At 46.3% G+C, this 24,875-nt stretch overlaps 7 protein-coding genes across 7 annotated transcripts; 5 read left to right on the top strand and 2 right to left on the bottom strand.

Annotated features, from left to right (window-relative positions):
* The first annotated feature begins 560 nt into the window (after window positions 1-560).
* Window positions 561-2,489, top strand: LOC9640319 (scarecrow-like protein 14). The gene has a single exon (XM_002985875.2). It carries the CDS (start codon window positions 561-563, stop codon window positions 2,487-2,489), a length of 1,929 nt encoding a protein of 642 aa, XP_002985921.1.
* A 4-nt stretch (window positions 2,490-2,493) lies between these two features.
* LOC9640318 (RNA pseudouridine synthase 4, mitochondrial) lies at window positions 2,494-4,735 on the bottom strand. The gene is made up of 11 exons (XM_024659701.1): window positions 4,428-4,735; window positions 4,306-4,368; window positions 4,047-4,193; window positions 3,947-3,994; window positions 3,817-3,897; window positions 3,653-3,763; window positions 3,508-3,603; window positions 3,338-3,449; window positions 3,227-3,273; window positions 2,728-3,168; window positions 2,494-2,663 (listed from the first exon to the last, which is right to left on the bottom strand). The coding sequence occupies exons 1-10, from the start codon at window positions 4,716-4,718 to the stop codon at window positions 2,740-2,742; spliced, it is 1,425 nt and encodes a 474-aa protein (XP_024515469.1). The 5' UTR covers window positions 4,719-4,735; the 3' UTR covers window positions 2,494-2,663; window positions 2,728-2,739.
* A 1,552-nt stretch (window positions 4,736-6,287) lies between these two features.
* Window positions 6,288-9,975, top strand: LOC9640575 (pentatricopeptide repeat-containing protein At1g18900). The gene is made up of 2 exons (XM_024659687.1): window positions 6,288-6,537; window positions 6,989-9,975. Exon 2 carries the CDS (start codon window positions 7,027-7,029, stop codon window positions 9,817-9,819), a length of 2,793 nt encoding a protein of 930 aa, XP_024515455.1. The 5' UTR covers window positions 6,288-6,537; window positions 6,989-7,026; the 3' UTR covers window positions 9,820-9,975.
* Window positions 9,976-9,992: 17 nt separating this feature from the next.
* On the top strand, window positions 9,993-10,744 carry LOC112340760 (proteasome assembly chaperone 4-like). The gene is made up of 5 exons (XM_024659714.1): window positions 9,993-10,106; window positions 10,184-10,252; window positions 10,332-10,410; window positions 10,472-10,536; window positions 10,589-10,744. The coding sequence occupies exons 1-5, from the start codon at window positions 10,023-10,025 to the stop codon at window positions 10,643-10,645; spliced, it is 354 nt and encodes a 117-aa protein (XP_024515482.1). The 5' UTR covers window positions 9,993-10,022; the 3' UTR covers window positions 10,646-10,744.
* LOC112340778 (cilia- and flagella-associated protein 251-like) lies at window positions 10,721-12,294 on the top strand. Its single transcript, XM_024659758.1, has 2 exons — window positions 10,721-11,844; window positions 12,201-12,294. The coding sequence occupies exons 1-2, from the start codon at window positions 10,721-10,723 to the stop codon at window positions 12,292-12,294; spliced, it is 1,218 nt and encodes a 405-aa protein (XP_024515526.1).
* A 6,319-nt stretch (window positions 12,295-18,613) lies between these two features.
* Window positions 18,614-19,558, top strand: LOC9640317 (magnesium-dependent phosphatase 1). The gene is made up of 4 exons (XM_002985873.2): window positions 18,614-18,812; window positions 18,899-19,070; window positions 19,115-19,231; window positions 19,285-19,558. Exons 1-4 carry the CDS (start codon window positions 18,622-18,624, stop codon window positions 19,375-19,377), a joined length of 573 nt encoding a protein of 190 aa, XP_002985919.2. The 5' UTR covers window positions 18,614-18,621; the 3' UTR covers window positions 19,378-19,558.
* Window positions 19,559-21,346: 1,788 nt separating this feature from the next.
* On the bottom strand, window positions 21,347-22,729 carry LOC9640574. Its single transcript, XM_024659757.1, has one exon. The coding sequence runs from the start codon at window positions 22,727-22,729 to the stop codon at window positions 21,347-21,349; it is 1,383 nt and encodes a 460-aa protein (XP_024515525.1).
* Window positions 22,730-24,875: the final 2,146 nt, after the last annotated feature.

The raw sequence follows: 24,875 nt of genomic DNA, 5'->3' as shown, positions 1-24,875 counted from the left end.
TTCTTTTCCCGTTAGATAATAAAGGAAAAGCTCTTGGTGATATTTTTATTTCTTCCACAAAAAAGAAGCATGATACCTATTCCCAATTGATCTGAAGCACCCAAGCAATGCCACGTAGTGCGTTCTTCGCTCGACAGATGCAATCCAACAAAAAAGAAGAAGAAATCAAACTATGCTTACTCTTTTCTGGGGTGGATGGGATGGATGCATAGGAACTTTCAGCACCGCCACCAGCTCTATTGCGATCTCCTCCTCCTCTGCCGACCTATAGCTTCCCGCCATCGTCAAATCCCTTCCCTTTGTTCAATTCAGGGCGCTGACCTTATTCGCTAAGACGTGGTTAAAGAAAAGGACAATTACAGTTACCCCCCATCGGACGGCTGCCATTGGCTGGATCCGGCGGCCCAGCAAATTCGGCACTCTATTATAGATTATTTTTCGGAAGCACGACATGAAAATTCAAGGTCCGCAAGGTCAGCAGGGAAAGAATGCTGACGTGGATCCCTCGTGGCACGTGTTTATATTGACCTTTGCGAGCTCAAAACCGGCACGGCACATTGATGGAGTTCCTGGGAAGAGACCTTAGCGATCCGGTGAGTAGCGGCGAGAATTACGGCTATGGGATCGATGGCTCCTCCCCGGCGGCGGTGGAATCGCCCGGATCGTCCGGCTTCACGCTGGAGGAGCTCAACAGCTTGATGATGGACGAGAATGGCGGTGGCGAGAGCGCTATGGCAGGATCCAGCATGATCAAGGAGCTCCAGCAGCTCATTCTCTATGATTCCCCGTCGCCCTCTTCTTCTTCGTCGCAGCAGCAGCAGGCAGTGACCGTGACCACTAGCGCCAGCGATTGGAGCTCACTGGATGGCCTATCGATCAAGAGCTGGACGAGCGAGATGATAGTGGGCGAGGATCAGGAGGTCTCGTCGTCCTCTTGCAACACAATGGAGAGGAGCAGCAACCAGGAGCTCTCCAGCTCCGATTCCTCCGGGAGCGCGAATTTGCGCGATCTGACCCCGACCCACGTCGCGGATCGCCAGGAGCTGCGTGGGTTCTCGTCCGACCGAGCGGATTTGGTCGGCATTCTCCAGGAAGTGATCGCCTCTCACCTGGCCACGGACAATCACAAAAGGAACAGCCAAGAGAAGCCCGCTGCTACTGCGATCAATCGAAAGAAGCGAAACAGCGCAGCCACATCGGAGGAGGAAGACGCGGTGGAGGGGCTCAAGACGGTGATCAAGATCCGACGGCAGGGATCCGAGACCGCCGACAAATCCAACGGCCACAATCCGCGCTTATACTCCGTGTCGCCCGACATCATGACACTGCTCCACGATTGCGCCCATGCCGTGGCGGTACGCGACGTGACCAACGCCAACAGCCTGGCGGTATCCATCCGGCGCCAGCACGGCGCGTCGTCCACCGCCGCGGACCCCGCGCGGCGCGTCGCCTACTACTTCGTGGAGTCGCTGCTGGCGCGCGTGCTGGGCACCGGTACCGCGCTGGCTGCCGCCACGGCATCCAACTCTGGCGGCCCGGACGTCATGGAGAGAGTCTACGAGTTCCGGCTCCACGCCACGCCCAGCCCGCTGGTGCCACACTTCGTCTCCACCTCCACGATCGTGGCGGCTGCGCAGGGCAAGCGATTTCTCCACATTGTCGAGATCGGCATGGCGAGGAATCGCTTCCAGTGGTCGCTCCTCCTCCAGGCGCTGGCGCACCGCCGCGACGTACCGTTGCGCCGCCTCCGCGTCACGGCAGTAGATTCGCCCCAGCACAAGGCGCTGCTCGCCCAGCTTGCGCAGCGCATCATCTTTGAATCCTCGCGCTTGGGATTGGAGGCCGAGGTCGAGCTGGAGATCGCCGACGCGCACGCCTGGGAGGCTGTTCTCCCGCGGATCGTGCCGCGCGCCGCCCCGGGCGAGGTGCTCGTCGTGAATGCCCTCTTCGCGCTCGACTTCCTCGAGGACGAGACGGCGGTACAGGCGCGCAGCCCGCGGCGCGCCGTGCTGTCCGCGCTGCGCCGCATGGACCCGGCGGTGCTGGTGCTGGGCATCAACCACGGGTACCGCGCGGTACCGCAGTTCAGCTTTCTGGAGCGCTTTGTGCAGGCGGTGACGCGGTTTAACGCCAAGTTTGACGCGGCGTTGGAGTGTGGGTCGGGCGGCGCCCAGGCGGCGGGCCGCGCGGCATACGAGGGCCAGTTCTTGGGGCCCGAGATACTTAACTTGGTGGCGTGCGACGGTAGTGACCGGCTGGTTAGAACAGCGCCTTGCGAGGAGTGGGAGCGCGCGATGGTTGGCGCTGGATTCGTGGCGCTGCCGCTGGAGGAGAGCACGGTTTTGAGAGCCCAGGCGATGATGGGGAACTACAACCGGAACTTTGAGCTGGATTACAGCGATGGATGGATCAAGTTGGCGTGGAAGAAGGTGACGACGCAGTGCGTTTCGGTGTGGCAGCCCCGCAGGATAATTCTACCTCGATACTAACTGATAGATTGATCGATTGATTGATAACTTCATTGCTTCGGAGACCAGCTTTCGAGCTTTCGAGCTTTCGAGCTTCTAACTGAGAAGAAAAATAAAATCTTGAGACCAAAAATCTAACTTTGACTGATAGCCCTCGAGCTTGGCAGACCCGAACATCGACTTAGAATACTTTTCCTGGAAGATATGATACGATATTGTCATCACACTTCTATAGCTGGAACTTTGAGAAGAAACATACCTGGACTTTCTTTCATCTTCTGTAGATGTTCCTATTGGATTTCTGCCAGTTCATGTGTTGCAGCCTGAGCACACGCTTTGGAACTGTCCATCCCCAGCCGGCGACTTTCTCCGGCCTCTTCTTCACGTATGGCTTGGCCTCCCAGCTCGATTCCATATGAGTCGGGAGTGGTGCCACGAATCTCATCCGCTCGGGGTCCAGGCCAAAGTCCACCGCGCCTGGTTTCTTCCGCAGCCGGGGGATGGTAAGCTCCCTTGAGTGGAGATGGAGCAGAGGATTCTTGGAGACTACGCTGCCTGCCATCTTGTTCCTCGCTTTGATGTCTTGAGGGTCCACCGTGTTCATGTTTCTTTCCGCCATCCATTTCTTATGCGTGTTGAATCCATACTTCATGTCTCCGACGATAGGAAGTCCAAGGCCTTGAGCGCAATGCACGCGGAGCTGATTATAAAAATAAAATAAGGAACTTTAGTGAGTACTAAACGTCACGAAAAGCCACCTGATGTTTTCTTCCAGTGAGTGGACGTAGTTGTAGCCATGTACAGCCTACGAAGAGAAATAAGATAATTACAAGCAAAGAAATCAATCAATCGCAAAAGAGTCCTCTCACCCAGTACTGAACGCTTCAAAACCTGATACTCGGTAATAGCTGGGATCGCGTTCTCGGACTTGGGATCAGCCGCTATTAACACACGATCGGATTTTCCATCTTCCAGAACCATCTGTTCAACGCTCTCACATCTATGAGCAATCCAAACGCGTAAAATGAAAGTGTAGTACCTTCAACAGTGGAGCTGAAATGAAACCTTTGTCTGCCGTAGGTGAGCCAATCACTAGAGCTATGTATTTCCGGTCCAAGCCTTTCCCAACACTCCCCTGGATTGTAACTTTGGTCAAATGTTTTTGCCTAACAAAAGGTACTCACACTGGGCATCAAGTTGTCTTTTGAGCATAAGAAGCTCTGGATCTTGACAGTGCTTTCGTAAGTGCGCCCAAGAATCATGACACCGCTCACATCTTTATCGAGACGATGAACCTACATTGTTAGCGAGATCATTGCACGGTTCATAGAAAGCGAATAGTGATTACCAGTCTTGGAGGCTCTTTGTATTCGAACTGAAGAGCCAAACTCATCATGGAGACTAGACTCCTCTCGACTTTACTTCCACCCTGAAAACGATAGATCATTTCATTATAAAGCATACACAGTAAGTAGTACCTGGACTGGCAATCCTGGTGGCTTGTTGAGAACTATCAAATCCTCGTCCTAAAGTTTCCAGTGGCAGTGAAACACTAAAGTAAATCTCAAAAAATCAAACCTTGTAAAGCACCGCATCCTTGAGCTGCTCAATCTCTTCCTCAGTGGGATCATCCGGCTCGTGAGACTGGCTGCTCGCCTCGATCTTCGTCACACTGTCGGGCACGCAAATCAGAGCTCCTACCGGCATGATGGCATTCCGTTTCACCTAAAACAAACAAGGCCAAAACGTTAAGTAGCGGGACGTGTTCTTCCCTCAAGCACGAAGAACACACACCTTGCATTCAAAACTAAGAGGAGTTTGTGTGACAAAGCTATACCCTCCGATATTTTGTGCTCGTTGTTCCACTCCCCGGATCCTCCACCAGCATTTTCACGCGAATCTAGAGAGCAAGAGATGGATTTTAAAACTCCTATCAAAGCACGAAAGAAGAGATCTTACAGCCCTTCTCCGGAAAAGCCTTGAGAGTGTGCTGATCGGTAACTCGGGCAAGCATTTGCTCACCCACTTACACGCACTCGTTTTAATCGTCTGCCCCTCGCTTCCAATCTCCCGGCGAGGAACTGGCGGGAGAGTCTTGAGCCAGGCACCAATCCCAGGATTGTCCTCCTCCTCATCCCCGGAGGACGAAGACAAGGAATCCGTGGAGCACAATCTGGAGACCTGCGGGAGCTGGGGATTTCCCAGGAAATGGCGCCGCATTGTGGCATTTTTCGCGAGAGCGCGAAGCATACCTCGAAGAACCCTAAATTAAACCCTAGACCCACGTATGCCACGTGTATCTAGGTCTGACGCAGCCCTAATCTCCCAACGAAGCTCCAATGGCTCCTTCGATTCAAGCATCCGTCAACCAGCCGCCAAGGACCCTGATCTACCGCGGCGAGCGCGGATGAGAAAGTGTTGATTGCGCTCAAGGACGCGAGGAAGAACTCGAGCTCCAGCTCATGGTGGGGGATTTCCGGGAAGCGTTCCTCAAGTTCTTCATGCCCGCGAATTACCAGCGCGAGGCCAAGTTTGCGCTCATGGATCTCCGGCAGCTGAGGGAGTATAGCTCCCGGTTTTGCAAGCTCGTGTCGCGGTTGAACGACGAGGACAAGGTGACGTACTACGTGTACGGCCTCAAGTGTAGCGTCCGAATGGATGATCACAATCCCCAGACGCTCGAGCAATCCCGATAGAACTTCTTGTAAGTTCTTAGACAGAAGTACATTCTTTATTTCCATCTCTTGGATTCCCACTGCTCCTAAGTTCGATCGTTTTCAGGAGCCTTGATGAAGAAGCTGCTGAAGAATCGGACCGCAATCAGCCTGAAGGGGGAACTCTGGCATTTCATATTTCTCCACCGGCGCGAGTTAGCTGTGAGAATCCACGAAAAAGAGCTGCATGGAGCTCGTGTCCGCACTGCTCGTTAAAGGCGTTGCCCACAGTACTAAAGTAAAAAGAGTTGGAATGAAATAAAAACGAAGCTGGAAACAGGATTACTTACAAAAAAGCTTCACATAGAGGCCTTTCGAAGGCCTCCATACAAGCCTCGAAGTCCATGGAAACTGGTTCGAATTTGTCCACTTGTTTCTGCTTAGACACCTCTGAAATGGTTTGCACCATTACGAGACATTTCACTATCTGCTCATGAGTCCCAAACTCAAGGACTCCGATCTCTTGCCCAGTCACTGTAGAGTCCTGTATAAAGCATCGACAATGGAACCTGGACCGGCAATCCTGGTGGCTTGTTGACAACTATCAAATCAAATCCTCGTCCTAAAGTTTCCAGTGGCAGCGAAACACGGGAGTGAATCTCAAAAAATCAAACCTTGTAAAGCACCGCATCCTTGAGCTGCTCAATCTCTTCCTCAGTGGGATCATCCGGCTGGCTGCTCGCCTCGATCTTGGGCCTGTTCTTCCCTCAAGCACGAAGAACACACACCTTGCATTCAAAACTAACAGGAGTTTGTGTGACAATGCTATAGTTTGTGCTCGTTGTTCCACTCCCTCCAGCATTTTCACGCGAATCTAGAGAGCAAGATATGGATTTTAATATCCTAGCAAAGCACGAAAGAAGAGATCTTACAGCTCTTCTGGAAAAGCCTTGACCTCGCCCCTCAGCCACGTCACCACGCGTATCAAATATTTGTTTGCCACGTGTCCCTAAATCTGACGCAGCCCTAATTTCTTAGATACTTTCACAACCCGACGGCCAGGATGCCACCACGAGGGGCCGGCGCCTTATTGGCGCAACGTGGCCCAGTGGATGCGATGGGCCATCTGCCCATATTTTCTCTCCGGCGAGCTTGGGACCTAATAGGCACGTACGCATTGTACGGCTGCCTTGGAGCCAAAGACTCTTCTCTTTTCCTGCTCAACGGGGAAAGGGGAGCGCTCCTTCACGCGCTCTCATGGCGGCGGCGGCGGTGTCGATGGCGGCGGCGAGTAGCGCCCGGCATTCCAAGCGCGATGGCGGCGATGGCGGCGGGAGGGTCGTGCTGTGCAGCCCTGGGTGAGCCGCACGGCGCCGCGCGGCGCGCTTTTCTGGTGGCCTAAACGATCGATCAAGGTATGCTTTGCTTCCGGCTGTGCTCTGGCGTGATCGCCGCCTCGAAATATCGCTCCTACGATCCTTGATCGAGCTTGTTGCGCTGCCTGGTCAAGGTCTTCTTTTGCGTGCCAGTGTAAACAATGTGAAGGATTTGCGCGCTAGTTTCGGCATGCTTGCATGGATTTTCTTCGCTATTCTTTCTTCCAAGCTCTTTGGTTTCTTCTTTTTGCTCTATGCTTTGTCCCGTGGGAGATCGTAATGTAGCTCTCTTTTGTAAAGCAATGCTGCTTTTCTTTTCCATATTTTCTTCCTCTTCCACTGCTAGTCTCTGTCACAGTGCTAGATTTTTTCCTTCCTTTCTTTTTGTGATGCTCGCTTTTCGGTGCGTGGTTTCCAAATAGATCTTTTTTCTTTATTTTATGCGCCAAAAAGAGTACTTTTTTTTCTCATGTTCTTTTTTTCCTTGCAGGAATCACTCTCGTGTAGTTGGAACTATCGATTCGTATAATGCTGCGCTCGGCGAAGTTATTACCTTTGTGCAAGGGCGCGAGGAACTGGCTCGTCGCTGGGACTGTCTATGGACCGAAAGCCACTGGAGACGCTAGCAACAGTGACGATAACAGGAGAGACGAGGCACCCGACTCCAGGGGCTACGAGAACAGAGCTCCACCGTATAACAGGCATGGACGTTCCGCCAACAAAGACATACACACGCATTCGAGCGAGCCGTCGGCAACAAAGAAGTTTGCTCCAAGAGACGCCGCCTTTCGCCAGAACTTTCCACGCCCGAATCACGCTAGAGGATATCCTGAGCTCGGGCAAACCGATGGACTTGCAAGCGTTGGGAGATACTCCGTGGAGTACAAGTCCTCGGGGAGTAGCGATGTCAAGAAAACTACCAAGGCCTCGCCTCAGGCGTCGAGCAACGAGCCAAAGAGCTCAACGCTTGCAAAGGCCAGCTGTGTCGAGCAGGAAGATGCGATTGCGAGGAACGCATCCGAGACACTTTCTAGCACTTTCAGCAGCGAGCCTGTGGAAGCTCCGGCTGCAGTCCCCGTCTTTGGCAGCGTTCCTTCCCTCGGAGACCTCAACGACTTTGAGAAGCCGGTCCCGTTCCAGCCGTCCGAGCTGCGGAGAGATACTTCCTTCGAGTCCGCAAAGACAGTTCCAGCATTTTCAGCCCCCGAGCTACACAAGGATGCTGCTACTACTCCAAGTTTCACTCCCGCCTCTAGTGCTAGCAACGCAGAACCTTTCGTCCCCAGGCCGAGCTCGGCAGCGTCCTCGGACTCTTCTCTAAGCTCCACCGAAGTCACCCGGACTAAACCAGTAGCAGTAGCAGCAGCTACAAGCCGCAACAGCGATTCAACAGTTAGCAGCACTACTCACACATCATCAACAGCAACTAGCAGCACTACACCGTCGACGAACTCTAGCAACTTTCACAGGAAGAGCGGTGGCCAGGCGAAACACGGCCACCACCACCATAGGAACAACAGGTCTAACAGCAGCGAGAGCCACCGCCTGGTGGCCCGCGTCTGCGGCATTCTAAACCAGCACGGCTGGGGAGACGAGACCGTGCGAGCTCTAGCCGGACTCAACGCCAGCTTAAACGCGTACCAGGTGAACGAGATCCTCAAGCAGCAAAAGGAGGCCGGGGTGGCGTACAACTTCTTCATCTGGGCCAGGAAGCAAGCCGGCTTCAAGCACGACGTCCACACTTACACCACCATTCTCGGCATCCTCGGCCGCGCAAAGAGCTTCGACGTTCTCAACAATCTCCTCGACGAGATGATCCGGGAAGGCTGCGAGCCAAACGTGGTGACTTACAACCGGCTCATCCACTGCTACGGCCGGGCCAACGATCTCGACTCGTCGCTCAAGCTCTTCAACGTGATGCAGATGGTTGGCTGCGAGCCGGACCGTGTGACTTACTGCACGCTCATCGATCTCCAGGCCAAGGCCGGCTTCCACGACGCGGCCATGGAGCTCTACCGCCAGATGCAGCACGCCGGCTTCCGGCCGGACACTTTCACCTACAGCATCATCATCCACTGCCTCGGCAAGGCCGGGAAGCTCAACGCGGCCTACAAGCTCTTCTGCGAGATGACTGACCGCGGCTACGCTCCCAGCCTGGTGACTTACAACATCATCATCGACCTCCACGCGAAAGCTGGCAAGTTTGACATGGCGCTCAAGCTCTACTCGGATCTCCAGGAAGTCGGCTACGCTCCGGACCGAGTCACGTATGGGATCATCATGGAAGTTCTCGGGAACTGCGGCCACATCGAGGACGCGGAGCAAGTTTTCGAGGAGATGGAGCGAGCCGGCTGGGTGGCGGACAACCCGATCTTCGGGCTCATGGTGGATATGTGGGGTAAGACGGGCAACGCCGAGAAGGCCGCACAGTGGTTTAACCGGATGCTCGACTCGGGCCTCCAGCCAAACGTCCCGGCTTGCAACTCACTCCTCAGCGCCTACCTGCGCTCCAGCTTCTACGACGCCGCCGGCGGCGTGCTGGGCGGCATGGCCAAGTGGGGGCTCTACCCAACGCTGCAGACGTACACGTCGCTGCTGAGCAGCTGTGCGGCGTGCCGCGCGGCCTGGGAGTACGACGCGCTGTTCGGACTCATGGGGGGGACCGGCCACCCGGCCCATCCGTTCGTCTGCTCGCTACTAGCCTCGGGCGGTACCGCCGGCGGCACGGTCGTCGGGCTCCCGTACGGGACCGACGTTCGGGCTGTGTACGGCACGCGTACCGCGGAGATGGTGGTCGGCATCCGCTGCTTCTTCGACGCGATGCAATTCGAGGAGCTGGAGAGCCGGCGCGGCTTCGCGGACTCGCTCATCGACTTCCTCCACCGCGCGGGCAAGGCGGTGGCGGCGGGCAGCGTGTGGGAGGTGGCGGCGGAGAAGAACCTCTACCCCAACGCGGTGCGCGAGAAGGCGCCGCAGTACTGGTCCATCAACCTCCACGTCATGTCCACGGGCACAGCGCTGGTGGCGCTGGCCAGGACGCTGGCGATGTTCGCGGAGGCGGTGGTGCGTACGGGGGCGGCGCCGTACAGGATCGACATCATCACCGGGTGGGGGCGGCGGAGCCGGGTGCCCGGCGCGTCGCTCGTCAAGCAGGCGGTGGAGGGGATGCTGCGATCGCTCAACTCGCCGTTCCACCTGGATGGGTTGAATGTGGGGTGCTTCGTCGGGCAGGGGCCGGCGCTGGCGGAGTGGCTCAAGATGGTGCCGCTGGATCTCCACCAGCACCAGCAGCACCACCAGGGCGCCGCCAAGTTTGCGTGATTTTGGGATAGCAGGGAAGGGATGGGATGGGATTCTAATTTATGGGAGGAGAGGAGGACTCTTCTTTCTCCTCCAAGAACAACATTCTTCTCTCACGCGGGTGTGCGTGGTTTTGGATTTGTCATCTTTGGAAATTCGTCCTTCACCTATTAGAAATCTTGGAGTTCTTGTTGCTAGGGTTCTAACTTCTAAGGTCTTTTGCGATGGAAGCGCCGCGGCTCACTTGCTTTTCCGACGAGGCGCACGACGCGAGCTTCCATTTCCAGATCCTCTGCCTGGACAAGCAGGTAATGGTGATCGATCGATTCTTTCCCTCGCATTTTCCCGGATTTGATCGATTCCTTCTCGCCTCTCTTTCTCGCAGCTTTATATCTGGATCGGATGTAACTCCGCCAGGCTGGGGCATCTCTTCGCCTCAATCTCCACACCATACGTGAGTAGATTCTAGCACGTCTAGCCCCTGGATTGGCATTGGATCTCCTCGATCACTCCATGGTTTGCTTTCTTTCCAGGACAAGATGCCGAGCTTATCCGCCTTGATCGGCGGCGGTGGCGCCAACAGCGCGGGAGGCGGCATTGCTCGCAGGCTGGGTAGATCCTCTCATGCTTTTTTTCCATTCCAATCAATCTCTTTCTTTGCTCGAATTCGCAGCTCTCAGGACGGGATATAGCGTTGTTCTCGCCGCAAATCTTCCGTCCAATGCGCCATCGCTTGAGGTGTCCCATAGTGTTTGCTTCTTCTCTCGCGAATCTAACTCTCTCGAAACAGGGATTTGCCGAAAGGAGAGTGCTAAAGGAACTCCAAGATCTTGGATATACCCGATAGCCCCTTTTTATTATTGTGTATATAATTGCGAGACTAGCTTTAGGGTTCATAGGGTTGGCGAATCCAAAGGAAGAGATGGCCGATGACGGGTTTGTTGTTGTGGATGCTAGCGATGATTCGTCCTTTGAGGACGTGGGAAAGGACTTCTGCAGTGTTTGGCCCGAGGATACCCAAGTTTACCCGAAAGTTGACGATGTTGTCCCCGGGAAAGAGGAAGTCTTGAAGAAGTTTTTCGATGGTATAGATATACCGGCGCCCGAGTACGCATATAGCGAAGTGGAGGAGCAGGAAAAGATCGATCATACTCGCAACGAGGAGCAAGATGATGAAGCGTACTGCGAAAAAGGAAAGGAAGGATTAGGGAACGAGGGCCGAGAACAGGAAGGATTCCAGGATTATATGAAAGCGAGTTTGAGCGGTGATGATGAGGAACAGCGGGAAGGATTCCAGGATGGTATGGAAAATTTGAGCGATGATAGTGATGAGGAACAGCAGGAAGGATTCCAGGACGAAATGAAAAATTTGAGCGATGATGGTGATGATGAGGAACAGCAGGAAGGATTCCAGGATGATATGAAAAATTTGAGCGATGATGGTGATGATGAGGAACAGCGGGAAGGATTCCAGGATGATATGAAAGAATATTTGAGCAGTCAGGAGGAGGATTCCAGTGATTCTTCTATATCTATATCCCCGTCCCCGTCCCCATCCCATGGGGAAGATTATGAGGAAGAGGAGGATTCTAACCAAGATGATGATGAGAATGAAAACGATAGTGACGAACAGGATGATATTGAAGACGAAGAGGACGATTCGAGCGATGAAGACGAAACCACTGACGAGTATATAAAAGAGGGAGACGAGGAACCGAAGGATTTGAGCGACGAATACGATGCGAAAGAGAATGGTGGTGATGAAGATGAGATAAAAGAGGAACTTCTTAGCGTCGGTGTCGAGGAACTTCACACACCCTACGAAGAAAAGCAGGAAGAAAAGAAGGAATCGAGCAAAGAATACAAGAATGGTGGTGATGAAAGTGAAAAGCGAGGGTGTGAAAAGAAGGAATCCAGCAAAGAATGCAAGAATAGATATGAAATGAGAGAGGCTGAGTCATTTCATGAGGCTGAGTCGTCGAGCGATGAAGACGAGGAAGAAAGAATGGGCTTTCCCACAAGCGAATGGGTGGTAGTGTACACGAAGTATGAAGTGGTGGAGTTGTTTTGCATTCCACTGTTTAGAAGAGTGACACTCAAGATGCGCTCCTACTGCCTATGCATTTAGATTTCTCCTTACCTGTAATCTTGGTTTGCTTCTTTCAATCGAATCAATGAGCTATTTCTTTAATCCTTGAGCCCCTGCCGGTGACGCCCTCGTCCACAAGAATGCTTGTGACGCCCATTTGTGAAACCTTGAACAAAGAAAAGTTTTAGAGAACGAAGGTTTTTTGCTCACTGCTCTTATGTTGCGTTGCTCGTCATCGAAGAACAGCATGTCCTTGAAAGGCGTGCTGGACATTTGGTGGATCTTTTGGAAGTGCTCGGTTTTGTGGCTCCAGCTCGGGTAGGTTTCCTGGAAAGAAGAAGAAATTGCTATGGAAGATGGAAGGAACGCTAGGGGAAGAAGAGAGTAGCGAGGTTGAGCTTGGATAGAAAGGCAGTCGCAATGTCGGGTGTGGGAGTTCTCAACGCCACAGCCATGGCGACGCCCTGCGCGGTGAGAATATCGAGCCTCGCTTTGACATGCATTCGCTGGAGAGAAATCAAAATCGACCGAGAAACCACTCACGAAGGGCCAAGTCGAGATCGAGGAAAATGAGGCGTGGGTTCAGTGTTAAGATTGTTAATACTTCGTATTTAAGAAAGCTTGGGTTTTAGTTTCTCCATTAGTGACAATAAATATATGGCAAAAGTGACCAAAGATAGTTAGCATAGCATAGTTTGTCCTAAGATTGTTAATACAGCATAGTTTGTCATTGTAACATTTCTTGCACTCTAAGTATTTTTTTATCATCTATATGTATTCCACCTGTAAAAATATTGCTTTCAATTTGTATATAAAATCAGGAAGAAAACATGTAAATATGTAGAAATGGTTTTAAGACTTAAGTTTCTCTACTGTGTTAATAATTTTTAAAGTTTATGGCAGGAGTGTTCAATATGGAGATTTTTATGAAGTAAGTGATAATGATATAGAGATGATAATTGCAAGCATTTGGTAGCTCATTAGACCTCTTACAGGTGATTATCCTAGTGATTGGTCAGATGAAATAACACATGCCATATCAGTAGGAACAGTTATTGTAAGAGTTGCAAGATTTGATGGAAATCCACCAAATTGTATTTCTAGTGGGAGTCCAAATTTTGCAACTTCAAAATCTATTTATCAAAGAATAGAAAGACTAATTAAGACTTACCTTCTATGCTATGGGCAACAGCAAATTACTTCGGAGTTACAGTGAGAAATCTTGAAATCAGTTATAGTCACAAAATCTTATTCTAAAAATCCAAATTTACTATTATCATTTGAAGATTGTGATATATCTAAAATGACTGTTCAAGGTGGTATGCATAGTTCAATATTGTTCTATAGTGAATTTTTAATTTCACCAAATGGAAAACATATATTATTCTTAAACTCAAACTGTAATCTTGTTTTATTTTCAGGAGAAAATATGATTTGGGATAGTAAAACAAATAAACCATATATATATATTATTGCTATCTTAAACTACAAATAGATGGACTTTTATTTTTATATGGCAATCATAAAAAAGTTGAATGGTCAAAAAACTTTATTTGTAACAAAAAATCCTTTTGTATTATAAGTACATTTTTAAGTCTTCAAAATGACTGTAACCTTGTATTATATACAACAAAGTTTCCACATAAATCTTTATGACAAAACCATCATTTATGTCTTAATTAAACTCCTAAATATATATATATATTAAAAGTTATTTAGAGTAAAAAATTATATGTATTTTAAGTAAATTTATAGATTATTATTTAATAAAAATAAACATAAATGTATAAATTGAGTATCACTTATGCTTAACTAATTTTATAATTTAAATAAAATAAAAATAAAAATATATACAAATAATTTTATAAAATTTATAATTAAGAGGTCTAAGTAAATGCCATATACTATTATTAATATAGTGGTATTTTAATAGCCACCAGATTGGATTTAATCTGGACCACTTGCTCATATAGGTTTTAAGCTAATATAGATATATATGTATTTTTTTATTCTATTCATGGAGGTGAGTAGCAACTTTAAGTGTCCCTAAGAAGTGCCTAGATTTGTGCCTTTTGTTTGCTTTTTTTCTCCCAGATTTAGCTTTATTATTGTCTAGACCATCATTGTTGTGGAAATCCTAGGAATATTTAAGATGGCATGAGGCTACATACTAGTTATTTATTAAGAATGTTTCAGATGACATGAGGCCACATGCCATTTATTAATTTTATATTCCTAGATAGCATGAGGCCCTGAAGCCATTTCCTTAAGTCCATCCTTCTTTTTATAAAACATGAGGCTATAGGCCATTTAGAATTGCCTTCTCTTTCTTCTTTTCTTTGGCACCTATGGATGGGCAACTATTACCTCCTTTGTAGTAGTTGCCACTTCCTTTGCAAGAGCTACCTCCTTTGTAAAGTAGTAGTTGGTGTGGTTGCTTAATGCATTACAAATGTAGTTGAACAATCAAACGTAATTGATAACAACATTCACAACACATAGTTTAGTTTCTTTAATTAATCCTCATGTTTGACTAAATTTTTTCTATGGGAATCCTAAATATAATGTGTACTATTGGTTTAATCACTTCATAATACTTAACATCTATCATTCATGAGATGATACCTAATGTTTACACAAATTTCCTATTTGTCTTCAAGGGATGGCATTACAATGGTATAATGTTTAATGCTACCATTTATGCAAATTAGAGCTTTCTTTTAGACGTCTTCAAGCATGGATTCCCATATCATATAACCTCTTACTTTATAATAGGAAATACCTTCTTATTTCCATATTATCAAATTTAAAATTTACTTCCAAAACCTTTTACTTTATGTGGAGTCAAATATGTTAAAACAAATTAAATAAGCATGTTATGGTTAGCACTTTGTCAAAATTTTATAGGGCTTGTGCATGCATTTGTTTTAGCAACCCTTGATGATGCTCTTTAGCTAGCACAATAATAAGATTTTAAATCTCCCACTTAAAAGATATTATTCCAATTTCACATTATATAGTAAATGGTTTTGCTTTGATGGAGGTGTAAACTCTTAAATTTACTATAACTTAGCTCAATACTATTTAAACTCAAGTATATTTAACCCAAAACCTTTAATCGGTTGAAAAAAGGGTGCACTCTTATTCATGGGCCCTTTGTATTTATATTGAACTTTAATAAATTTTTTTATTATTTTCTTGAATCCACCATACTGCCCTATAAATTCATACCCTCGTGATAAAAGCTAAGAGTTATAACTCTCCTAAGAGCCCTAATCTCTATACTGTACCCCTCAGGTTTAGCCTAGCAGAAGTAAATTATATATTAACCTAAACATATGATATGATTCCCCTAACTAACTAATAAAGCTAGACTCAAGATCTCTTTAATAAATGTATATATATATTTCCCAATGTCCCAAGAGGATTAACATAAAAATCAAGCATGCCACCCTCTCATCAAGTTACTCTACTTTGTGTCTCATATAGTTTTGAAGTAAAAGCAAATATGAACATATTTTATAAATCACATCAATGTCTAAATCCCCTTCCCCCCCTCCAATTGATTGACTACTAGTGTACCTCATTTTCAACCATCTTACTAAAATATGGGAGTCAACCAGCTCTACCATTCTTTTAGCCAAATAAGTTTTTCCCATTCTTTCAAAATATCATAGTGAAGGAATATAGCTACTAGAGTAAGTCTTCACTATGTAGCCACAAAGTTGAAACCATCATTTATTGTTTGTCAAAGTGATGATGATTGTGTGCCTCCCAAAGTGCTTGTACTTATGTTGCTTGCCATACTGTCAAATATTTATGGTCTATAGCTTCCCAGATAGACATACCAACTTCAACTCCTATCTTATCCCACTTAACTCATATATCTTAGCTAAGTTATTCTTTATATCTAATGTGTCTCCAAGTTAGACTTTGTGCCCCTTCAAACCAATGGAGTGTAAGCAATTAAAGAGAATAACTTGAAAATTAATCTAATAAGGTCTAAATATAAAGGGAAAAAACTTATGAACAAAAGCACACAAGTCTTGAGATATTTAAGGTTTAAATGTCCTAGTGCATGAATGGATTTGTGAAGTAAAATCTCCTTATTCATGATGCAATAAAGGAGCTTATATGGATTGGGTCCAGTTGGCAACTCTTTAGTATAGTATGCTAAAGAGAATCAAGAATCTAATGCTGAACAATATCAATAGTCAAAAACACAAGTTGTCTTTAGACTTGATATACCAAATGTAAACTCTTAAATTTAAAGTTTACGGAAAGTCACTTAACCTAGTACTACTTCAACTCAAAGATATTATTAGTTGCTTTAGGAAAATCACATCACATATTAAGATTGATATTTGGTAGTCTAATTTACTTGAGGGGTAAGGTTTCAAGAGAGCAAGACTCTTAAAAGAGTTATAGCAACATCGACATGCTTCATTTTAGAAATCATAAGACTTATTTGATACTGAATGTAAAAGATTAAATTTTCTATTTTACTTTAATCACTTAACTATGCCTTTGGAAGCCTCACTCACAACCTCTATAAGTCCTCATTTTAACTTAAAGATGGCCTAAAGCCATATTGTTATTAAAGTTAGTCCAAGTGCTTCATATTTCTAAGTCCCACTTCCGACATCCAAAAGTACCACTAATATATCAACCTCTTACATTAAGGCCACGTCTCTTCTCACAATCTTGTTAATAATTCAAAACCACTCATATCACAAATTTATCTTTCCACGATAAAACTATCCTTTCATAAATGATCTCTTTATGACAATTTCTAAAGAAGCCCTAGGATCTAGAATCCTCTAATATCCTTTTTCCAATCCCATCAAGCCCCTCTTTAATCATAGTAGTGCATGTTAATACCACTATTGAGTTAGCGCATAAAAGCCTATCCACTAAGTCCTATTGACATTTAAGACTTCTTCATCATATAATTATACCCTTTATTATTTCTTCCTTTTTATAGTCATAGATTTTAAAATGATATTTTGAAATACTATAACTTACCCATACCCATCTATAAAAACTAGTTATTAACTTGCTATGGTACTAAGGATTAAACTACTAAACTACAACTAGATCAATACAATAATATCAACTTAGCAACAAGATGAGACTGCTAATGGATGATTAAGGCTTTTGCAAAGAAACATCCAAGTCTATCCCATTCCACCTTTCTTAGTGAGAAACAGTTTCTAACATAGATGATCCACCACCTTTTATTCAATATTGTTGACAACACAATGTTATACATGTTTTTGAGGCCAAAATCCAAATTTTAGACTCTTTTCTTTAGGTCTTATCATCTCTTCCTTTTTCCTTTTTTTTTTTTTTAGTTTAGATTCCAATTTTTCTCTTCTTGTGTTTTTAAACTCCACACTTTATTCTTATTTATCTCTACTTTCGTTTTCTATTTTCTCTTTATCATTTCAATTTTCATCAATCTATCTATCTATGTGTGAGATTTAGCCATTCTTTTTCAGTTACAAGCTTTGGGTTCTTGTTACATTGGAGCCTAGGCAATCCTTCCATGCTGGAGTGGGGTACAATTTTGGGCATACTCCTGGATATGGATATACTCATTACACATTTCTCAGTGGCAGTTTTAGTGAGAAATCAATGGGATTTTGATTGTGTGGTGAGGTTGCAAGATTCCCTTACAACGCTTAGAGCATGGAAAAAAGACATTGAGGTCCAAGATTGGGAAAACATGGATGACATAGCACAACAATGATATAGGACATTAGTAAACTGGAATTATATTCTAAGGGGGTTTTCGCACCCACCATTAATTTAGGGCTTTTACATCAGAGGATTTTAGCCTAATTTAAAATTTTAATGTTATTCTTTTCACACCAATATTTGTTAATAATAGCATTAGTAGTTATTAGTCATTTTGGGTGATAAAAACTTTGGATAATGTTAACTGGTTCACACTCCCATTAAATTAGCTAATTTAATGATGCTCTGTTCACACCAGCTATTAAGTTATACCTTATAACATGCAGCAGTGCAAAAGGCGGCAACAATCACGAAGATCTTGGCACCAGCCACCCCCATCAATCTCCCTCACCCTCTTTGCACTAGCTCCTCCATCTCCCCCCTCCCTCCTCAAAAAGTGGCAGTGGAGGAGGCGGCAGCAATGACAACGATAGGAGGAGCTTCCACAGCAGCGGCAATGGCCTCGTCCCCCAGCCTGGCGGCGGTAATGGCGTCGAGTGGCATGGCAGAGCAGAGCAACGGGGAGGCAAGTGCTCTGGAATGTGGCGTTGGGCACAAGTGCAAGAGCCCCAACAAGCCCAGTGGGCTTCTCCAGTGGGGGCAGCGGAATGGGTGTGTCATGGAAGCAACCAAGGGAGGAGGAAGAGGTGGCGTTCGGAGAGTTGTGCGCATGAAGAAGCAGCAGCAGCACGGATCTAACATTGCCCTATAGAATATTCGTGGAATAATTTAATCCTAATGCTACAAAAGTGTAGCATTAGGATTTTAGCGAAAAATGTGAAAGAAATGCTAATTGTAACATTAGCTTACTTTAATGTTTATTTCTGGTGTGAACAAGTTACCATTAAATTATCTATTAAATTAGAGTTTACAAAATCTAATATAATAGTGTGGTGGTGTGAACGAATTACCATTAAATTTACTAATTTAATGGTGGGTGCGAAACCCCCCTAAGTATTAACAGTTCTGTTTTTAGGGCTTCGCATTTTGGCTTCATGCTACGCCAGCGCGATCTAGTTCTTCCTCACGCGTGCGCGCAGAGGCCAGCGGGACCTAGGGCACCGGCGAGGATGAGCACCAGCAGCGATGCCGTCAAAGCCCAGGCATTGGAGCTCCTGGCAAGCGCCGAGCGCCTCCCCCGCCTCGTTGTCTTCGATCTCGACTACACACTGTGGCCCTTCTGGTGGTGAGTGAGTGAGCGATTGAGCGACTGAGCGCCTCTCTTTCTCTCCCTTCCTCAAGATTTCTCGGTCGATTTTGATTTCTCTCCAGCGAATGCATGTCAAAGCGAGATAATCCGCGGCTCTATCCCCAGGTGACCGGGATTCTCAGCGCGCTCCAGGAGAAGGGCGTCGCCATGGCTGTGGCGTCGAGAACTCCCACACCCGACATTGCCACCGCCTTTCTATCCAAGCTCAACCTCGCTACTCTCTTCTTCCCCAAGGTATTTTTCTCGTTCCTTCCATCTTCCACAGCAATTATCTCTAGGAAATCTACCCGAGCTGGAGCCACAAGACCGAGCACTTCCAAAAGATCCATCAAAAGTCCAGCACGCCTTTCAAGGACATGCTCTTCTTCGATGACGAGCAACGCAACATAAAAGCAGTGAGCAAAAACCTTCTTTTCGTTTCGTTCTCTAAAACTTTTCTTTGTTCAAGGTTTCACAAATGGGCGTCACAAGCATTCTTGTGGACGAGGGCGTCAACCTGGAAGCTCTCCGGCAGGGGCTCAAGGATTACACCAAGAAATAGCTCATCGATTCGATTGAAAGAAGCAAACTAAGAGGAGTGTGTCACTCTTCTAAACAGTGGAATGCAAAACAACACCACCACTTCATACTTTTTGTACACTACCACACATTCGCTTGTGTGACAGCCCATTCTTTCTTTTTCGTCTTCATCGCTCAACGACTCAGCCTCTCTCATTTCTTTCTTCCCCTCGCATTTCATTTTTATCACCACCATTCTTGTATTCTTTGCTCGATTCCTTTTTTTCTTCCTTCTTTTCTTCGTAGGGTGTTGGAACTATCGGGTATATCCAAGATCTTGGAGTTCCTTTAGCACTCTCCTTTCAGCAAATCCCTGTTTCTAGAGGCGAGAGAAGGAGCAAACACCTCAAGCAATGGCGCATCCTGAGAGCTGCGAGTAGTAACTTCAAGAGTGTGGCAGCAAACTCCCTTGCGATCGAGGGGAATTCTGCTCAAGTTGCCCATCAGGTGGTCGAATGAAGTGTCGTCGACCACGAAAGATTCTACAGCTGTTGGAAGTCAAAACAGCTGAGTATCCAGATGTGGCAGAGAGTTGGCACGCTTGGTTAGACTTACAAAAACTAGAGAAGAGAGTTGGGAGACACAATACAGTTCTGTTTTGATCAAATTTTACATGTAAGCAAACTCACATAACAATACATAGTCTAAAGCAACAATTTGATTAGTATACAACACTTATTGTATAACAGCAACATGGTTTAAATGCTTATTCATTGTCTTATTTTCAGTTGATAAAATAGCATCCATTAACCTTGGCCTTTGAAATTTTGAGCTAGGAAACAAATTCCAGATAGAGCCACAAGCCTAGCTTCCTTTCTTGCGGGTGCAATCCTAGTTTTGAAAACTACCAAAGTATAGAAAATCAACATCCATGTTTATATATGTGCCTGAGAGAAGAACATAGGACGAGAGAATCTACGCAATACGCTCCGCACGCTCTACAAAATTTAACTATAACAAAGTTAAAGGTGGTTTAAAGTGAGGTAAGTTGACAAATTAGTAAAAAAAAAATTTGTGCCCAGGGGAGTGTCCTCGGGTAATCCGTGATCCCGGATGATCCCGAGCAAGAGCCGGGCCTGGGCGATCGATGGAGTGCTCGCGATCGCGCAGGCGACGCTGATGAATGTGATGTTGTCCGGCTGGACGCCGTCGAGATCCATGGCGCGGAAGAGCTGGAGCGATTCAGTGCCGCGCCCTGCCTGCACGTAGCCTCCGATTACGGCGCTCCAGCCGAAGAGATTCCTGGGGCGCGATCCATCCAGGAGCAAAACCCTAGCCTCTTCCAATCGTCCCCTCAGGCGCCGTGAGGAGCGCGTTGGACGAGCACAGTGTGTGTTGCGGCATCCGTTGGATCAGATCTCTCGCGCGCTCCAGATCACCGTTCATGGCATGTGCGGCGACGATTGCGTTCCATGACGTGGCGTCTCTTTCACCATTCGATCGAGCATAGCTTTCGCTTCAGGAATTCTTTTGTTGTCTCCATACGCGCTGACGATGGCGTTCCATGTAGTGGATTGCGTTTTAGGCATCTTTAGAAAGGCGAGGATTGCTTTATCACGATGCCCACTTTGGGCATTTGCGGGGACGAAGGAATTCCAGCTGCAAACATCCCTCTCCGACATCACCAAGAAGATCGCGGCGGGCTTCTCATTTTCCCCGTCGGCGCTCGCGGCCATCAGGATGTTCCACGAGAAGACGTTCCTGCTCGCGATTCGCTGGGACGCTGCCCACGCATCGCCACAATCACCATACATTTTGACAAGCAAATTCCCAATCAAGGTGGGGGAATCCTGGCCGGATTCCATGAGCATCCCTTCCATTGATTCGATCCTTGGCAGCGGCACACTGGCGTAGTAAGTTCCATCGTGCTCCTAGTGTTTATTTATTATAAAAATAAGCAGACATCCAAGAGCCCTAAAAATCTGGGCTCTGTTATTAAGAACCCTAAAACTTTACATGTCTGAGATAAAGAGCTCATCAAGCTGTTCCACAAGGCGATCCACAAACCACAAATCATGCTCAGCATGAATCAGTGCACGGTACTTGACATCAGGGTGCCATTTAATCTTGTCGTTCAATATCGTTGGATACATAGCTTTTCCCTTTTCACCAGACCAATCAAAATCCAATGCTTTCACTTCCAAATTCCCATTAGCTTCTTCTTTGCACATCAAATTAGTTAATCGTAAATCACCATGCACGAACCCGTCATCATGGCATTTCTGAACTCTATGTTTCACAATGTCTTGGAGTTTTGCCACCTTGTCCATAGAACTATTAAGCTTCCAATCACGCACCAGATCCACACATGACCTCCACCCATCCTCTTCAGCCAGGCAGTCCATAACAGCCATATAGAAAGGTGGCGTGGCAGCTTTCAGCTCTGTAAGAGCAGGTGCCATGCCATTAGCTGCCCAGGCATGGTGTGCCTCTATGCCATAAGAGTTATACACAACAAACTTTGCAATCTTCCTGCACCCATGATGGTCTTCAAACTTGAAGACCAGACTCTCCGCATCCACCACTTGGACATTCTTGTAATTCCACAACAGATACGGTAGATTCACTGGTCCTCCTGTCGCCAGATCCAAGCGGAGGAATTCCTTGATCCCATGCAAGAGTTTGGCCACCCTTCCCCTGTTCTGTCGTGGGCCATAAACGCATACAATGTCTGTCAATGGCTCCATCTCGATGGTGTCACTCGCGGAGTCATAAACGTAGCCTGCCACCTGGATGTATGGGCAAACTACGGAAATGCACAGACCGTAGAAGGAGGCTTTTCTTCCAGCCTTGGTTTCTTGGGAGACCCAGTTTCGAATGTAGCCGAGCACCTCGAAGCAGGGATCTCCAGCTCCCAGTTCGCTCTTGAACCTGAAGAGAATCCTTGGCTCCTTCCTACTTATGATGATCCCATCGCAAGAGCAATTTTCTAGCCGGATCTCCCTGTGAATGCGTTCGCCTAGATACCGATCCAGCCTGTGCACTAGCTTCTCCTTCATGTCGTCGTCGTTCTCAAAGCCCGCTGAAACTTGAGACCACAAAAAGCTTTCCATGGAGATGTCCTCCTCGTCTGGCGTAATCTCCATAGCTTCTCGCAGCTGCGCAAAACTGGGATGGCGTAGCTTGACGGGGATCTCGGGACTGGCCTCCACGGGACCCCGGTAACAGTAGAACTGAGGGTTGGTAAACTGAGCCCACTTCCGCCGGCTGCACGATGCGGATGGATTTTGCTGAAGCTTCAAGAAGGTATCCTTGGCATACTGTATCGCCCCACTTCTCGTCAGTCCCTGCAGGAAATACCTGACATATCGCTCGTCACCTCTAGTCCTCTCCATAACCCTAGCTAGGGTTCACAAATGACGAGGCTTCCAGTTGCGCTACGCCACCGTGGCTTCGATCTGTTTTGGAGAGGTGTGAATGAGGTGCCGAGCGAGAAAGCGGTGAGAGCGGCGTTTGAGCTCAAGTGCGTGTGCTTTGATGACGACGGCGACGACCACGAGGACGAAGTGCACCGGGTGCTCTCCAAATGTTTCCGATCCAACAGCGTATTCAGCACCGAGGGCCATGGCTTGGTCATGGAGCGCAACATGATCCCTTTGATGGTGGAAATTAATCGCCTCCCTAGTGTTTGCTTCTCCAAGGCGCTGGAGTTCGTCCGGGAACATGTTGATATCTTGAGAGTTGACAGGTCGCTGTATGGACTCTTCCTCGTGCTTTGTGGTACTTATCTACAGATAAGTGGTAAGCCAATCTTTCACTCATGGGAACCTGAATTTACAAGTGCTGTGCTCTGCAAGGTTATGTGTGGGATCAAGCCACAAATCGCGTGGAGGTGGAGCCGTTCACGGACATGGTAAGCTTACAGGTAGCACCAGCAATAGACATGATGGGATTTGGCGATGAAAGTCGGGTGCTTAAAGTTGCCAGGCTCTTACAAGGCTTGGACAAGTTTCTAGACCATTACGACTACAGCAAAGAAACAAGGAGCTTTAGTGTTCCGTACCCTTTGTGGGGAATGGAAAATGTGGAGGAGGAAATCTCGGCTCCAGCAAAAGGGCCGCTTGTTTTTAACTTCGTCGATAAGGATGGCGTGGCAAAGGTTGCAAGCTTTCATCCGGTTGGATATGGTCTTGAGCGGCCTCCCAGTGTGGGAGACGAGTTTGTCTGTGGTTATAGGATGCAAATTGAGTTTGCATTCAAACGCTAGAAATGCATTGGTGCTTTTGCCGCCTTGGATTTATAGAAACTTTAATCTTGCAGGCAGGTGGCCTTGATCTTATCCAGCAGGGAGACCACCTGTACTATCATCTCAGGGGTTTTCAGTGACAATGTGTTTAAATTTTTATTGCGCTTCTGCATAATTTTTGTCGAACTTTTCATAGTGGAATTGTCAGGCTTTGTTTATTTTTGTCGAGTATTTCATATTGGAATTATCACATCAGATCAGTCAAGACTTCTTAGATTGGATAATTTGTATATTTGTGGAGAAGTTCAGAATGTTTGTGTATGTTTATATTTATTTTCATAATAAAAGTAATGAGGCTTTAATTCTTTGGGTCACATAATCTTTTTTTTTTCTCCAATATAAAAACTTTCAAACAAACTCAATTATAATATAAACTATAATTCTAATCAAATTGATTAAAAAGGACTTGCCTCCTCAATACAACATACTAACCAATCTAATGGAAATATAAATGCCTCTAATGAAACCGATACTATAGCTGTTTAAAATAATAATTATCATCATAACCATGATAATACACCAATCAATTGGAAATTTAAAAGCATATGAAAACTGACATGCATCTCATTAAAAGAATTATATACATCAAGCAACACTAAATGAATCATTCTCACCCAATGAATACCACACTAGCAAACCATAACATTTACAATGACTTTAATATAATAAAATTTAATATTGGTAGTTTGTACTTTTTGTTATTGTTGCCAGAAAAACCAAGCTATATTACCTCCAATTTTACCTTCAGCATTTGATTTACTTTCACTTTACAAGAAATATAAAAACTATAAGTAGAACCAATATTCAAATACTACAAGAGTGCTCTTGCTTTTGTATTCATGTCTTGATATTCATGATATTTATTGTTTTAAAATCTAATATTGTGTTAGCACATCCTTCTGAAGGTCAATATTAAACTTATGAACAACTTTATATGCTTACACCCTAGAAGCCACAGATTTAAGAAAGAAAAACCCATTCAATTCAAACTGTGAGACAAATTTACTTTTACATTTTGATGCTGGTATGAAAAAATTTTACATGCAGGCAAACTCACATAACAATGCATAGTGGATTCTTATATAAAAGTTGAAAACGACAATTTAAATTATTACACAATACTTAATAGTATGTACTAATAGTAAATAATTTGCTGCACCTATTATTCATTTTCTTATTTCCAGTTGATAAATGCAAGCCTTTCTGTAATGTCATTAGTTCTTCCATTAACCTTG

Source organism: Selaginella moellendorffii, unplaced genomic scaffold (genome assembly GCF_000143415.4).
Source record: "Selaginella moellendorffii unplaced genomic scaffold, v1.0 SELMOscaffold_70, whole genome shotgun sequence".
Taxonomy (NCBI): domain Eukaryota; kingdom Viridiplantae; phylum Streptophyta; class Lycopodiopsida; order Selaginellales; family Selaginellaceae; genus Selaginella; species Selaginella moellendorffii.
The sequence above is the reverse complement of the archived record's forward strand: the minus strand, read 5'-3'. Positions and strand labels throughout refer to the sequence as shown.

What these genes read in the sequence shown, in the direction of transcription:
- LOC112340778 (XM_024659758.1), top strand. Translation starts at nt 10,721, where the DNA reads ATGGCCGATGACGGGTTTGTTGTTGTGGATGCTAGCGATGATTCGTCC. An exon ending in TGGGTGGTAGTGTACACGAA is followed by an intron (nt 11,845 to 12,200) that starts GTATGAAGTGGT and finishes TTGTGGCTCCAG; the next exon opens with CTCGGGTAGGTTTCCTGGAA.
- LOC9640575 (XM_024659687.1), top strand. Translation starts at nt 7,027, where the DNA reads ATGCTGCGCTCGGCGAAGTTATTACCTTTGTGCAAGGGCGCGAGGAAC.
- LOC9640319 (XM_002985875.2), top strand. Translation starts at nt 561, where the DNA reads ATGGAGTTCCTGGGAAGAGACCTTAGCGATCCGGTGAGTAGCGGCGAG.
- LOC9640317 (XM_002985873.2), top strand. Translation starts at nt 18,622, where the DNA reads ATGCTACGCCAGCGCGATCTAGTTCTTCCTCACGCGTGCGCGCAGAGG. An exon ending in CTACTCTCTTCTTCCCCAAG is followed by an intron (nt 19,071 to 19,114) that starts GTATTTTTCTCG and finishes AATTATCTCTAG; the next exon opens with GAAATCTACCCGAGCTGGAG. An exon ending in AGCAACGCAACATAAAAGCA is followed by an intron (nt 19,232 to 19,284) that starts GTGAGCAAAAAC and finishes TCTTTGTTCAAG; the next exon opens with GTTTCACAAATGGGCGTCAC.
- LOC9640574 (XM_024659757.1), bottom strand. Translation starts at nt 22,729, where the DNA reads ATGGAGAGGACTAGAGGTGACGAGCGATATGTCAGGTATTTCCTGCAG.
- LOC9640318 (XM_024659701.1), bottom strand. Translation starts at nt 4,718, where the DNA reads ATGCTTCGCGCTCTCGCGAAAAATGCCACAATGCGGCGCCATTTCCTG. An exon ending in GGCTTTTCCGGAGAAGGGCT is followed by an intron (nt 4,369 to 4,427) that starts GTAAGATCTCTT and finishes CTTGCTCTCTAG; the next exon opens with ATTCGCGTGAAAATGCTGGT. An exon ending in AAGACAACTTGATGCCCAGT is followed by an intron (nt 3,604 to 3,652) that starts GTGAGTACCTTT and finishes GTTACAATCCAG; the next exon opens with GGGAGTGTTGGGAAAGGCTT.
- LOC112340760 (XM_024659714.1), top strand. Translation starts at nt 10,023, where the DNA reads ATGGAAGCGCCGCGGCTCACTTGCTTTTCCGACGAGGCGCACGACGCG. An exon ending in CGGCATTGCTCGCAGGCTGG is followed by an intron (nt 10,411 to 10,471) that starts GTAGATCCTCTC and finishes TCGAATTCGCAG; the next exon opens with CTCTCAGGACGGGATATAGC. An exon ending in CCAATGCGCCATCGCTTGAG is followed by an intron (nt 10,537 to 10,588) that starts GTGTCCCATAGT and finishes CTCTCGAAACAG; the next exon opens with GGATTTGCCGAAAGGAGAGT.